Here is a 16,803-nt window from a genome sequence, read left to right as displayed (position 1 = left end):
GAAAAGAACAGAATAGGGTAATTATGTTTCTGTGTGAGCCAATAACAGTGTAAAAATTTTTTAAATTTCATCTATTCAGTAAAGAGTAGAGGAAACACAGGCCGGGCATGATGGCTCACAACAGTAATCTCAGCACTTTGGGAGGGCCAGGTGGGTGGATCACTTGAGGTCAGGAGTTCAAGACCAACCAGCCTGGCCAAACCAACATGACAAAACCCTGTCTCTACTAAAAATACAAAAATTAGCCAGGTGTGGTGGCACGCACCTGTAATCCCAGCTACTCGGGAGGCTGAGGCAGAAGAATCGCTTGAACCCAGGAAGTGGAGGTTGCAGTGAGCCGAGATCACGCCACTGCACTCCAGCCTGGATGACAGAGAGAGACTCCGTCTCAAAAAAAAAAAAAAAAAAAAAAAAAAGAGTAAAGGAAACACAAAATGGAATCAGACAACTTGATAGTGAATTCTGACGGAAGAAGTATTAAACATTTTCTTCAAGGGTATAATAATTGTTCAATTCCCATTCTTACCATAAGAAATACAAAATATCTACAAAGAAGCTTAACCTGTCCTCAGAAGTCCCAGTATTTTCGTTTGTTATTTACTATGAAAATAAGAATTAAATATTAAATACAAAAGAGCAATGGCTGTAGAGATACAGACATACCCAGAGCTGTATTTCCTCCTTCCTGCATCCATATTAGGATCCCCATGTGACCAGTAACATTGCCTCTTTTTTTTTTTGATCTCACTAATTTTTTACTTCCCCTAGGGTAAACTTCTACCAGAAAATGGAAGATGTATATTTGCTTTTAAAATGTACAATCGAAATCCACAAGAGAATAAAATATGAATATTAATACAGCTCCTTTGCTCAAAATTGTGAAACTCAGAGCACCATTTACACTAATTTCTTACAGACATTCTTGTAGACCTCAAAGAGGAGGTCTACATATTGAAAACTGATACTGATTTACTCAGACTTAGGGAACTGACATGACTTATTTGGCACCCAGGTGTTTGAGTGGCAAGTCATCATTAAACATTTTTTAAAATGCTAACCCAACTGCCTGTTGCATGCCTAATGAATACGTATAACATATATGGCAAGGTTAAGTACACTTAGGCAATACAAAGCCAGTTAGAAGACTAGAACATATACTGTAGTTTGCTTATGATGCTAACAGGAAATTTTTGACTGATGCCAGAGAGGGAAAAAATTATGAAAAAATGATTTTGAAAAAGAAATACTTAAATTATGCAAGTTATTATAAGGCATATTAACAAACTGGAAATCACAAGTAATCTCAACAACGTGCATGGTTCCAAATAAGTATTTTAATAGTTAAGTATAAAATAATAGAGGTTGCAATCAAATAATTCCTTATTACCATCAATGCCATATGTAATAAGTCACCACATATCACTCGTATACACACACATACCACATTCTGCAACTAACAATCACAGTATGTTTATTCCTTAGTGGGATCAATGAATAAAAGTAATTGTGGAAAGTACCTATTTTACATATGGGGCAATTTCATTTTACTTTAAAAAAATAATTAGAATTCTTTATACACAATGTCTCATCCCTCCACCCTCCAAATAAAATATAAGCAAAAAAAAAAAAAAAAAAAAAACAAACTCATGATATGACAAAAATAAAGGCAACATTACATGGATATAAAATGGGAAATAGATACAGAATGCCCCCAACAACATGCCTTTTGCTAACTGTTTCCTGAATACCATATATTGTACAGTTTATTACAAAGTAGTTATTGAACAGATGTTAGTAGGTTTCGTAATTTCTGATGTCCAAAGGCCATCCATTAAAGTAGTCACATAAGCCAGAGGCAGGTAAGGGAAGGGAAGAGGATATATTTTTACGTGATTAAAACTTTCTAAAATCCACACCCTGAAATACGGTATATGCGTTCTGTGATGTCCATTTATGAGTATCATCATTTCATTAGATAACCCCCACCCTCCAGTCCTTCATCCGTTCACCTGGCAAGACCACCTGGGATATCTTTTTGAAGCTATTATGAATTAATTCCAACCCTCTAACCAGCACAGGAAAGCTCATAGGTACTCACCCTGCAAACTGGGCACTGCCAGGGACTACTGCTGTCTCTAAGCCTGAACTCATCAGACAAACACTTGGAATGATACACACGAAAACACAGGTCACATATCAACACCTCTCCAGGCAAATGGCATTCAAAACAATACCAGTCATGATTTTCTGTTTCCCAGTCCTACAAAAAATACAAAATAGTTTTGTATGACATTTTGTCAACATCTGCAATGACTAAGAACAAAATTGAAACTAATGTCCATCAGAAGTTAGGCATCATAAACAATTTAAAGACATTTACTGTGTTAAAACAAGAGGGAAAATACCTAGAAAGTTGCTGCTTTAAATTTTAAAATCTTTCCTAAACAGTGGTAATATTCAGAAATATCTTAAGATAATCTGATAGCAAAACCAGTCCAAAATGAAGTACGTCTAAAGCCAACTCCAGTTCTAATGTTATCTTTCATTTTGAAATATAATCTAAGGAATAATTTCTTTAGTAAACTGAGAACCCCAAACCAACCTATAGCTTCGTATTTCAAATAAACAAACCTTTGTTTTGTTCTGCTTTAAATATATGTATATAACAGTCCTTGACACACTGTGGGAACAGAGAGAATAGTAACAAGTGGTGATGCTCACTATTCTTATCTTCTCATCTGTGGCACTGGATGTTTTATTGAAAATAACCATTAATCAGAATGTCCATGTTCTGATAGGATGTCAGATTTTCAGAGCTGTTGAATTTGGAAAAATAAATTGAAATTGTGAAACTAAAGGTTTAATCACATTATCCAAAGGAGATTACCACAGAAAACAAAAAAGGAAGTAGGCTTATTTCCTGACTGGGGCTATTCCTAGAAATAAAAGAACACAACTGCAGGTACACAGGCATTCTTCAACATGTTCTTATTTTTGACACCTTTTTTTTTTGGTACAGCTAATACCCTTTAAATATACAAAACAAGAGTGTTAGAAGTTCTCTTAATTTAGAATTCATTATTTATAAATATTACTCTTAGCTTTTCTTAAAATATATTTATGCTAAGAGTGATGGGTTAATTCTCAACTTTATTTGTAGATGTAGTAACCAAATGAACAAGGGTAAAGTCCACAGTTAGTATAAACAGGGCCACTTCCAGTAGGGACCCTGACATTCCAAATTTGGGTTCCACCGTCAATTTTATTTCTATAAATTGTTATCTATACGGTTTCCAAGGTGGAACAGCTTTACTGTTTTCTCTGATGTCAATACTCCCCCAATAAATGGGCTTTCATGTAGCACTCACTCCATAAGCAGCAACTTCTTTGGAAACTAGGTTCAAACGTGTTACTGCTTGACCATATCTGAGTGCCAGATATGAAGGACTACCCAGTCCTTCAAAAGAGAAGAGGTACATGAATGTTCAAAAATTCATGTCTTCCAACCCACATCCAGAGTCATGGCTAGAGTGCGGCAGTAAATCCTGCAAAAATGTAAACTTTCTGGTTTGCTTTTTATTAAGAAATTGGCAGTCTGTGTTGACCAAAGTAATAAAGAAAAAGACAATGACCATTTTTAGTTATTTGCTACAGATGTATACACTCTGCAAACTTCCTTTGGTAGGGTAATTTCGGTTGGGCTGGAATCTTAAAATACTGATTTTAACATAAAACCCTGATTGCACATGGCACAAAATAATGTATTCCACAAAGTTGGGCACACTGGCATCACACAGACCACAATATATGTGTGTGGCGCTTGGCTGTATTAAAACAGTCATCCTTGGTGTATCCATTTGAGATGGGCTCATATGTAAGCTGCATTTTAGCTATTTCAATTTATCAATTATTATATTTTAAAAATCATTGACAAATTAGGTTTTGGTGGAAATAAGATATCTTATTCTATTTTTAATTAACAGTACTCTTTCCAAATTTAAGACAAAATATTTCAGGATATTTTCTTCATACTCATAGCTGTTTTAAAAACATCTTAAGGGATTTTGGTGGCTTATATTTGACTCAATATTAAAAAGAGAAATTGCCATCATTCATCACTTGAATTTTTTACATTAATTCATCTTCATGTGCTGGGCAAAATATTATAGTAGTTACTAGGTTAATTAACAAAAGGAAGCAAGAGTATAACTCCTGTGCATACCTCTGGCCTCTCCACATTACCTTTACCTCTTTGCATCCCTACCCTTTCCCCATCCACCCATGAAATGAAGATAAAAATGGATCTTTCTTTGATAGGGTGTTTAATTCCTGACCTAGCTTTTCATAACCAATTATAGAAATGAAAGTATAACTCAAATGAAGTAAAAGAGAAACATCTGGACACGTTTATATGATGGCATATAACCAACTCTATTCTCAGACACAAAGTATGGGCTGGGGAAGCAGTGCTGTCGATTGTTTTAATCATGGCAATAGCTGTTCAGAATATGCAAAACATGCAAAAGTCAAGTCCAAAGTTACTAGACTCTGAATCCAGGAAACATTTTCCTGAGGGATGAATCATACAGGCATGTTTATTATAGGACAGGTTGCCTACAATTTGTCTTTTGGTAAATAGAAATCCTTTACATAATGCTTTTGACTAGCACTCAAACATGTATGTCAAAGAACCTAAGTTTGCATTTTCACTGGATTCCCCCAGATGTCATCAGCTACTCTAGAGGTAGCCTGAGTAACAGCATATGTGAAATGCCAATTCAAAACATGAAAGCTTTTAAATAGCAAACCTACTAGCACGAAATTCGCGTAAAGATAGTATGGTTTTAACAAACAAATCTAGCAAGAGTTAACTAAGCTAGCCTAAGGTAAAAGAGAAATATAATACAAAAAATAAAGCAGAATTATAGTAAAATAACATAGTGCAAAATTAGTTCACCTTGTTTGGGGCTGCTGTCCTGGAGAAAGGCTGCATACTGTAGGCCTTTCAAAATAAAAACAAAATAATCTTGGTCTCGCTACTTAACTTTGCCAAATATCAGGCAATACACAGGGCTAAAGGGATTTCACACAGGGCCAAACTGTTTATTATTTCCTATATGACTTATACTGTTTTACAGATGATATTAACTGGTAATCTATCAATGTGCTAATCAATAACGAAAAGACAGAAGCATGCAAACGTAAGAGTCATTACTAGTTGTAGAGGAAACTTTTCAACTAACAAACACAAAAGCTACAAATGGACATAGAGAAAATCTCCCCCCAATGTACCATGAAAACTATAATGATATTAGAAAAATATTTTGCTAATAAATAAATTCAGTGCCATTATAAACTTGCACAAGACATGACTGTATGTCTTACTGATTTAAAACTGGTTCACACTGGATTCTCTAAAAATCGGAAATGATGAATGTGAGTGTGGTCAACTCAATACCTCACCATAACATGAAATTTATACAGGCTGTCCTCAGAATCTAGTAGAAAAATCCACCTCTAGCAGCAGCCTATTGATCTAAGTCTCTGTCATTCATATAGCATTCGGTTAAGACTCTAGGACTCGACTGGTTCAAATCCTGGCCCTGGCATTCGCAGCTGTATAATCTTGGGCAGAATGCTGAGCTTCTCTATATAATTTTCTACCTATATAATGAACAAAATGATAGTACCCAGTCTACACGGTTTTTCTATGAATCAAATTAGTTAATACGCAGACAGTCCTTACAGGAGTGCCTGGCACAATGTGAGCACCCAGGAAGTGTTATTATTGTTATCTACTCAGTGCACAGAACAGGAACTGACCAAGTCACAAAATGATATAACATGCTTATAATTATATATGTGTGCACATTTCTTTGCTAGGCATTTTAAATTCATTATCACATCTGTATTTCACAACAATTTTTTTTTTTTTGAGACAGAATCTCGCCAGGCTGGAGTGCAATGGCGAAATCTCAGCTCACTGCAACCTCCACCTCCCAGGTTCCAGCAATTCTTGCGCCTCGGCCTCCCGAGTAGCTGGAATTACAGGCGTGCACCACCATACCCAGCTAATTTTTTGTGTTTTTAGTAGAGACAGGATTTCGCCATGTTACCCAGGCTGATCTCAAACTCCTCAGCTTGGGCAATCTGCCCAAAGTGCTAGGATTACAGGTGTGAGCTACTGCACCCAGCCCACAATGCTTCTATATGCTAGATAGAGCAAGAAATATTAACTCTGATCTAGAGACCAAACCGAAGCACAGAAAGAGAGTTGCTCAGTCAAGTCAGAAGGGAGATATGTGGAAGAACTGTTCGAATAAAGTGTTCTAAAGTATAATCCGCCCTCATCAATAATCCAAAAGCAATTTTTAATTTACTCTTTCTACTTAATGAGCAGATAAATATTACACAACCAAGTATGTGTGTTTGAGATAGCATTTTAATATAGATGCAATGTAAAAATAATTCTCTACAATTCTAGGTTTAGCTTAATTAACAAATTCTGTTAATCATTAGGAGATAATAATCTGATGGTTACATATTTCCAGTAATTTTAAATATTACTTATATTTAAAATAAAAATATTACAACATTGCTCAGTGCAACAGAATTCAGACAGAAGGAAAAAGAAAAAAAGAAACATATACACACACAATCATAATAAACTTAAAAGAGTATATAACAAGACAGCATGACCCAAAAAAATCCTACTGAATAAGAAGGAAATTATTTTACCAAAGCAAGAATAATTTCTAAGTATATTATAGTTTAAATGCACACAGAACCACAGTATAAATGATTTCTAATAATCACCAATACTTTACTTGGCAAATGATTATATTTTTGTAACTAAGATAGGGCATGGACATTTGGAAGAAATATGTGGTTCTGCAGTAAGTAACATAAATAGAGTAAGTTATATTTCACACCCCATAAACATATACACCTATCCATAAAAATTAAAAATTAACAAAAGGTATATTTCATATTAAATAAATCAACAGTATCCAAGGGGCATCAAATTTTGCACTAAGGGCACTTAAAACATATGATTGATTAATTTATGACAACTATTGTAACTATAATTTTATCAAGACAAAGACCTAAAACTTTAAAAAGAAATTCTTACTGTAATATGCCATATATATACAAAAGGGTTGTGGGGGTTGGGGGAGTCAGACTCAGTTTGAATTTAGCCTCACTTAGTATTTTTCTCAAGAACAACGCAAGGGAGCCCCTGCTTGCCATGGCTGCTTATGGTGGTAGTTCTGAAGAATAAAGCCATAAATTCCAATCCTATCTCTTATCTAAAAGATGTGAGCTAAGCTAAATTTCAAGAGAAATAATAACCCAAAATTTTTTTTAGACTGGGCATTTTGAGGTGGGAGGAACAGATGATGACAGAAAAGAAGTGTCTGTCTTGCCCCTCTTTAAGATTTAAGTTTGTTTATCCCCAATGGGTTAATCTCTTTAAGAAGACAGAAAATATATATTTTCATTAATTATGCTTTTTTAATGTGTGTCAAAAGCCTTAAATGAGAAAAAGCAAAAGATACAGAATTCTACTTTTTCATTTGAAAAGATACAGGCATGGTGGCTCATGCAATTCCAGCACTTTGGGTCACTGAGGCAGGAGGATCACTTGAAGCCAGGAGTTCAAGACCACCCTAGGCAACATAGCAAGACCCCGTCTCTACAAAAAATGAAAAAATTAGCTGGGTGTGGTAGTGCATGCCTGTAGTCCCAGCTACTTCAGAAGCTGAGGCAGGAGGATTGCTTGAGGCCAGGAGGCCAAGGCTGTAGTGAACCATGATTGCGCCACTGTACTCCAGCCTGGGTGACAAAGGGAGACCCTGTCTCAAAAAAAAAAAGAAAGAAAAAAGATGCCCCCTAGGCCTATTTAAAAGTAGTATAAGATCATGTGCGCAGTTGCTCTTGAGTCACAAGCAGCAAAACATACTGGTTGAAGGACTTTAACCAAAAGTATCAACTGTGGTTCCTAAACTCATACATTACTTTTGTCCTGGCATTAACTATGACAAGGAAATGAGGCTGTAGGTAAGTAAAGGGAGAAGTAGTTTTACAGCAAACATCACTTTTTAATATTTCAAGTCATCCTCAACACTCTTGACTAAATTATTAAATGTGAGATCAAAAGTATCTGTCAAATAATATTCTAGCTTTGTGCCGAGGGCTGTAAATAAAGTTGGAAGTCACCAAATTAACACTAACCGCCTCAATTGCAAATGACATATTTGATATGCTTTATCTGTAAATGATCCATAATTTAAGGTGACCTGCCTTACTGTATTACATTAAAGACTTTGGTAAGACCTTCTCATCTTTAGTGAGTATCTTATTGCTTAAGAGTATAACTCGTAAGATATTAACTTATATTTATCACAGAGAGCTACTAAATACCAAATGTAACTTAGCCCAGCAAATGGTAAAATTCTGTCCAAGAAATACACTTCTCACATTTTAAGAATAAAGGTGGTGAAATACTGTGAAGAAATAAGGGTTTAGTGCAGCCATCCACGTGTCTTGCTCTAGAGCAAGCAGATGAAGCAACGTATGAGCCTACAAGGACATAGAGCATTTCTTTTAAAAAATCAAAAGAAAAAAAGTCTTGAAATAACAAAACATTGAATGACCAGATAGCACAAAATTTCACTCGGTGGCCTGGTCTTGCGGTCTTTTTCCAATATAATTTTAAAAGCTTATGAAAATACCTTTAAATGAATTATGTGGACCCTATGAGTAAATGGTAATGACAGACCAATCTGGAAGTGTGAGATGACCATAGAAAATTTACAAGAGTGTAGAAACTAGTTGGCACACACACTTTTTTATGCATTTACTTTCTTAAGAGACAAGTCTTGCTATGCTGCCCAGGCTAGACTCAAACTCCTGGGCTCAAGCAATCCTCCTGCCACAGCCTCCCAAGTAGCTGGGACTACAGGTGTGTGCCATCACACCTGGCTCCTCAGTACGTATACTTCTGTTTGCTTGACTACTATTTGAGCAAACCATTTAAAATTGGGAGTGGCCTTATTTTAAATAACTACTTTTTTCATTCTACCATTTCATATGGTCATATTTAAAACATTACCACAAAGATGCTTATTTATTACCTAATTTTACCACAGTTTCTCCAAATGAATGATCACTCATGTGACCATTAGGGCTGCAAACGGTGGCTGAGATCAGCATCCCAAAATGCCTAAAATAACTGCAGTCTAGAAAAAGGAATCTCAGCACCATGAGGTCACTATCTTGGCCTTAAAATATATAGGGTTCCACTTGGATTATTTATAACTATATCCTGACATATTATAGTTAGGCTTTTGTTACATGATTGCTAGATTTAACAAAAGTAATCTTGTTCAATATATGCATATTTCTCAATTGCTTCAAATTTTTAAAAATAAGCATTGAAAAAAGTAGCAGAGGTGAAATAAAAATGTAACACCAACAAACTCTGACTTTTAAATTCCATCAATAATAGGCAGCATAGAGAAAACTACACTTTTGTCTACTTTCTCTTTATCAACAGAATTGTGGAATTGAAGACAAGAGTCCAGACTCTTTGCTGATACAAAGTATCTCAGGAGATATAACTTGCGGCACTTATCAAGATAAATACACCTTTTCCCCACCTGAGTTTACAGCAACTTTTAGAGATAACAGAAGGAAAAAAAAGGGCTTTACCACCCATTTAAAAAATAACAGAACTGCTGAAGTAAAGAATATTTGTAACTTTGACTTAAATGTTTAAAAATAGATAACCAAAAACATCCTATGCCTTCCCTTCCTAAGGCCATATACATCTACTTGTCATGTTCCTTTCTTGATGGATAAATTACAACATACATCTTTCAGTTTAAAAAGTCAAGTTTTTAGAGACATCAAAGTGATTCATCCTATATACAAGGTGGTAAAACTATAAAGCATGGGCCCCAGACTCAAATGCTGGCATGCAGGACAATCATTAGCCCACAGAACACCATGTGCAAACTAGAAAAGATGGCCCTTCCATAAGATACTCTTGTTGTTGTATGTTCATTTATTAGAATGAATGCACTGGTGACTGTTGAATAAATAGGCAAATATACAATGTCTGTGATGTGGATGGGGCTTCCTAAATTGTACAGTTCACATCTGGCATCCCCATATGCAACGGCCTCCACGCACTGGCCATACATTAAAAAAAGTACACAAAGCTGGTCAGTACGAGATGTATGTGCTGTGCCCAGTGGGAAACAATTATATGTCCTCCTCCTAGAGTGTTATCAGGGCATGAAAACTGTGGCACATAGACAGCCGCTGAATAGCCAGGTGGGACCCCAGCCAAGGTAACAAAATACACATATAATTTGTCTCATTATTTTAGAGTTACACTTTAAATAAAGATCCAGTGTTCTAATGGAAAACCTCTTTACAAGTCTTGTGTTTGAGAATACAGGTTGAAAAGTAAAAAGACCCTGATTAGAATTTTTGCTTGTGTAATTAGTAAGAAACTAATGTGCTTTTACTATATTATATACAGGCATTTTTTGTTATAAGCATATTTATTCATTGGTCAAAAACTTGCTTTTGAGTACCTGGTTATATACTTTATGTAGATAATCTCATTTAATCTTTCAAACAATCAAATGAAATAGATATTACTATGCCCATATGACAGCTGAGGGCTGAGGATCAGAGGCTAAGAAATTTCCTCAAGGTTGCATAACTAAATAAAGGCTTGAATTGGATCTGAAACCCTTGTTTATTTGTGACATATGAGATCTTACCTCTTTCTAATAAACTACATTACCTCTGAATTTTAAATATTTACATATTTTATAAACCAGGCAGAATTTTGATATATTCAGTTGTGCTTATATTATACAGCCATATTTAGAATAAAAATGTTTGCAAGAAAGAACCAATCAGAATTAAACCTGTATACTATATGTTTGGTTTACATATAATATTTCATCTAGACAGAAGAAAAAAGGATGATTCTATAAATATATGCAAGAACAACATATAAAAATAAAAATTAGAACATAGGACCCAATACAGTGGTAAAAATATAATGTGCTCATTAACGACTTATTGAATTAAACTAAACAAAAAAAATTCAACTTGAGGAGGAAGAAAGCATATGGAAAAGTACCAATCTAAACAGTAAAGAGAAATAAAATCGCTTTTATGAAAAAATGTACACATGATCCACAAACCAAAATCCTATAGATTAAGTTGCACTTACTGTTAGTTCATTACTATACAAATCTTGGATATTATCAGTATAGTCTTCTATACTATCTATAAATTCCTAAGTGTTTTAAGATTAGAAATTTTACATTATCTGGATTATTCTGAGTATATAATAAGGTAACAACAATTAATGGCCCTCCTTTAAATACCTGAGGCAATAGATTGATACCACTTGACATTACTTTTATTATGTCTTGGCACCCTAAGTTTCCTCACTGGCAGCAAAGCTTTACTTTTCTGTAAGGCAACTCAATAGAAAAATTCTTCTTATATAAAGATTTCCACTTAACTTTTCAAGAATACTTCCAGTGCACAAATGAAATTACACCAGTGAAAGTAAAGATTTTTTCTTCCATGTTTTCTGTTGCTGGAAAATGTGAATGTTCTTTCCTGAAGCTTTGAAGGTGCAGATTAAATTGACAAAAACAAAGTTAAAAAAGTGAACAGCTTTTCTAAGTTTATACCTTATCACAGCTGTTGCTATAAACCACCTCTCCACAGGCACTTGCTAGTTAGTTTACTGCTCTCAGCCTTCACAGGTTAGTATGTTTGCTGGCTCATCTGCTGTAGAGCCAGAAAAGAAAATAAACTCAAACTTTTTGGAAAACTTTTCCACAAAGAACCAATTATAAGATTCTATGTCATTTTTATAATTTTAGATTTTAGAGAATTTATGATAAAACACTCTCAAAGTATTCAATTACTAAATCTATCCCTTTCACAAACTGAATCTATAGAAAGAGATAGATTTTTGAAAGGGATATGTCTATCTATATCTATAGATAGATTTTTTTTTTCTTTTTAAGAGACTTTTTTCTTTTTCTTTTTTTCTTTTTTTTTCTTTTTGCTCTGTCGCCCAGGCTACAGTACAGTAGGGGCATGACCATAGCTCATTGCAGCCCTAAACTCCTGGGCTCAAGTGATCCTCCTACCTCAGCCTCCTGGGTATCTGGTACTACAGGCATGTGCCACCTCACCCAGCTAATTTTTTATTTTTTTGTAGAGATGGGGTTGTGTATTTTACTTTTTTTGTAGAGATGGGGGCTATGTTGCCCAGGCTAGTGTTGAACTCCTGGGCTCAAGTGATCCTCCTGCTTTAGCCTTCCAAAGTGCTAGGACTACAGGCATGAGCCACCACACCTGGCCACATCTGTTATATTTGAAACCTATCATCTTAAATGATGTTCCCTTGTAAAAATTAAGACATTTTTAATCAAGGTATTAGAAATAGCAAAATAAAATAAGGTAGGAAGATAGAAATATTACACATGAAATCAATCTTTACGTTAAGAAAAAAATGTACTTCGATATGTGCCTCTGAGTTTAAAGGTACATAATGAAAGGAAATAGAAGAAGATTAAAATATCAACATTTAAAAGAGGAGTCAAAGTGAGAACTAGGTAAAAATGTAAAGAGAATTAATGTTCTGTCTTTCCTATTTGATTTCTGTTCCAGTATACAAAACCTGCAATTGTCATTAGTCAACATAGGCACTGGCCAGGGGAACTAAACGTTTGGAACCTTTGTACTCTGCCACAAAATTTCTACTGAAGCCTGCCTTTGGGCTGTGATACCATCCTACCTGAACTGAGACTGTTTCCCTAGGAAGACGGTTCATCCCCTTCTACCTGTCTAGATGGTATCAACATTATCTGGCATGGAAACATTTTTTGCTAATATTTATCGAGGAAAACACTTAGGAATGCCATGAAGCGTGGGTACATCAAAAGAGCTTTGGTTTGCTTTCTTTTTTAGATTCAAGGTAATATACAGAGAAACAGGATCTTTGTAAAAGTGAGTCATCTCCTAAATAATTAGTAAGGAAAGTATCCATACTACCAATGTAGAGCCTTAATGTTGATAAAAATGTGAAAATGAAATATTAAACTTCTGAAAATGATCTTCTATAGGTTGTATCTAAATAATGTTTAAAAGCTAAAAGTTCACATCTCTATGTTTATCAAATAAAATGTACTTACAATCTCATCTCCTGGCAACCAATATCCTTCTTGTTCAATACCAGCTTTTGAACCTTTGCAGCCCACTGTTAGAGTTTCGACAATAAGACCATCTTTCACAGCTAAGCTCAGCTGACGGGTGGTCTCTTTAGGATGCATACCGTGGACTCGAGACATATACCTGAACACACAGGAAAAACAAATTTAAAAATCTTTCAGTACTGAAAACTAAAAATGAATGAAAATAAGAAAATGGAGGTAATTTCTTTCATTATGACTTCTATTTATGAGAGTCCTGTTGAGATAAAGAACAAGATAAAGAACGAACACAATAAATAGAAAAGAAAGGAAAAGTCTTCAATATGCAACTCTTCCAATTATCATGCTATTTTAAACTCAAATTCTCTTCTGTAATGATTAGACCAAGATATGTTCAAAATAGTCCCAAATCAGCAAATATAAATCACTTAAGAGATTGTAGTCAAACATCCCATTTAGTTTTAGCCTCTGGAGCAATTACCACTAACTTCTACTCTACAGATTCTACATTTAGAATTTTATAATCCCCAACCATAGGACTTTAGAATTACAAACATATTTTGTAATACTTTTACCTAAAACTTAGGAAATGACATCAGAGAACATTTAGAAATTACATGAGTGCTTGTCAACATATAAGGAAAGCATGGACGCATGTTGTGATCAGTCAGGCAAAAACGTGATTTTCAGTGAAATATACTTTGAGTCACCGAAGCACGCAAACATTCCCTGATTTACAGTTACAAGGTATTTTTTTAAAACAAAAAAGTGAAATATATCCAACACACCCTGGATCACTGAGAATAATATTGCAGATTCCCTTGTATTCACCAACTACATTCAACTCATGTTAATATTTGGCATATTTGCTTTGTATCTTTTTTGTTTAATAAAGAAATAAATGTTATAAAGTTGGATTTGTGCCATTTTCCACTCTCCTCCAAATAAACCTCAACACTGATCTCTCTCTCTCTATACACACACAAACACACACACACATATATCAATGTCAATGTATCCACCTGTATCTCCAGTTAACCACTAAACTTCAAAGAGATCTTTGGATATCCAGATAAAAAACATAGTGTGAGCTAAATCAGACTGGCTTCAGACTTCTCCAGAGAAACATTCCATGCTAGAAGTCAGGGGAGTAATGCCTCGTAAGTCCTCAAAGAAATAAAGGTGACAAAACTAGCGTGTTTGGACTAGCTCCCACCTTCTTCCTTCTCCACCTCGTTGTTACAGACGTTGTCACTGTCAGGGCTAACGTTCTGTTCTCTGATCATAATTCCCACCTCTCTTTCTGTCTTAGTCCTTCTATTAACTGCATTGACAGAACAAGCAGTGTTGAAGGGGAAAATGTGCTAATGTCCTCGACGCTCACAGTGCAGAGTCATGAACAACTATCTCAGGGACTGAGTGCGCTATCCGAATATATAAACATCACCCTTAAAACAAGAAACATTTCTAAGCTATCTGAAGAAACTCAAAGAAAATGTGTTACGTAGTGATAAAACAAAGTGATAAAAACAGAAGGCATAGTACGTATGAGAAGACCAAAACCAGACATGTTTGTCTTTTTAGTAAATACAAATGGGCTAAACTCAACAATTTAAAAACAGTGACTCAGAAAGACTGAAAACAAATAGGAAAAGGCATATCATAAAAATGCTACCTAAATGAAGCAGGGGTCAAGATGGAAATGTATAGGATTTGGAAAACAAGGCAAAAATCATTCTTAAAAAAGACAGAGCATAGTTATAATGCAAACAACTATAGGAAATAAAAGAAATATTGACAGAAATATAAAATTATGAGATTTTAATTCAATTCTCTCAGTTCACAAACAAGTCAACTGGACAAAAAACTATGGCTATAGAAGACATAACTATTGATTATTATTTTTGAGCTATTGATTTATTATTATTTTTGAGATGGAATCTCACTCTGTTGCCCAGGCTGGCGCACAGTGGCATGATCTCGGCTCACTGCAACCTCTGCCTCCTGGGTTCAAGTGATTCTCCTGCCTCAGCCTCCCAAGTAGCTGGGACTACAGGTGCTGGCCACCACGCCTGGCTAATTTTTGTATTTTTAGTAGAGATGGGGTTTCACCATGTTGGTCAGGCTAGTCTTGAAGTCCTGACCTCAGGTGATCCGCCCACCTCGGCCTCCCAAAGTGCTGGGATTACAGGCGTGAGCCACCGCGCCCATCCTGATTTTTTATTTGTTGATTATTTATCTAGTTGATTTATTCTGAAACCAAAAAAAAAAAAAAAAAAAAAAAAACAAGCAAACCTTAGGACAGGTCTATTGATTTATCCTGACACCAAAAAAACACCTTTAATAGGTCCAGAAGACATACAAACAACTGACCACAAAATCACCACAAAGACGACTTGAAGAGATTCCAAAAGTGATACACGCCATTGTTAATCATGGTGAAATTAAACCAGATATTAATAACAAAACCAGAAAACCCTCATAAACAACCACTGAGTCAAAAAAAGTTACTTAAAAATCACAAAAGATCTAAATGAAACGCTAAAGCAATGCTGTTAAAAAAGAAAATTTGTAGAATCCAGGAAGTTTTTTTTATTTTTTGTACAGGGTCTCACTCTGCCACCCAGGCTGGAGTACAGTAGCACAATCATGGCTCACTGCAGACTTGACCTCCCATCCTCAAGTGCTCCTCCCACCTTAGCCTCCTGAGAAGCTGGGACTACAGCCACACACCACCACACCTGACTAACTTTTTAATTTTTTGTAGAAACAAGGTCTCACTATGTTGCCCATGCTGGTCTCAAACTCTCAGCCTCAAGTGATCCTCCCACCTCAGCCTCTCAAAGTGCTAGAATTACAGGCATGAGCTAACCATGCCTGGCCCAAGAACTCCTTCTTAGGGAAAAATAAAAGAGGTATCATTACCTAATCTAATCAACAGTGAAGACACAAAGCACAAACATACAAAAAAATGCTACAGGGAGACAGCTATATATAAAAAGGAAGTTAAAATAGAAGCAACTACTTTGTTCAGTTCTGTGCAAAAATATAAACACTATGATTTTATAAGAAAATATAAATAACCAAAGCCTGAACACAGAATAAAACAGAACCTTTAAAAGGCCAATTTCCAAAGAAATAAATAGAGGAAGTTTGCAAAGAACTTCCCCAGAAAAACATCAGCTACGGACATATTCGTAAGTTACTTCTGTCAAACCTATAATGACCGGGTAACTGCAATGAGACTCAAACTCTTCCAGTGCACAATCATAGGAAAGCAAGGAATCTAGCATGTAATGATAAGAAAACCCCACAAAATAGCATCGACAAAGAAAATCAGTGACCTGTAGAAATATTGATATAAAAATCCTACATAAAATATTTGAATATAATCTAATATTAAATATAAATATATAAATATTAATATATTCAAATGTCAAAATAATATACTAATTCTAGGAATTGAAGGAAGATTTAATATGAAGACATTTAAAAATATAATTTACTCCATTAACAGGTCAAAAATATATTATAAATA

General features: G+C 35.1%; 1 protein-coding gene across 1 annotated transcript in view; it reads right to left on the bottom strand.

The window, feature by feature from the left end:
• ZMYND11 (zinc finger MYND-type containing 11) overlaps positions 1-16,803 on the bottom strand; it is a gene marked incomplete at its 5' end in the record, with an annotated part of 72,862 nt that overhangs the window by 31,770 nt on the left and 24,289 nt on the right. Inside the window, 2 exon segments of the mRNA NM_001132948.1 lie at positions 2,099-2,260; positions 13,248-13,407. Coding sequence (NP_001126420.1) covers positions 2,099-2,260; positions 13,248-13,407 — 322 coding nt within the window.

Source organism: Pongo abelii, chromosome 8 (assembly GCF_028885655.2).
Source record: "Pongo abelii isolate AG06213 chromosome 8, NHGRI_mPonAbe1-v2.0_pri, whole genome shotgun sequence".
Lineage (NCBI taxonomy): Eukaryota > Metazoa > Chordata > Mammalia > Primates > Hominidae > Pongo > Pongo abelii.
Note: the sequence above shows the minus strand (reverse complement) of the source record. Positions and strands in the feature narration are given on the sequence as shown.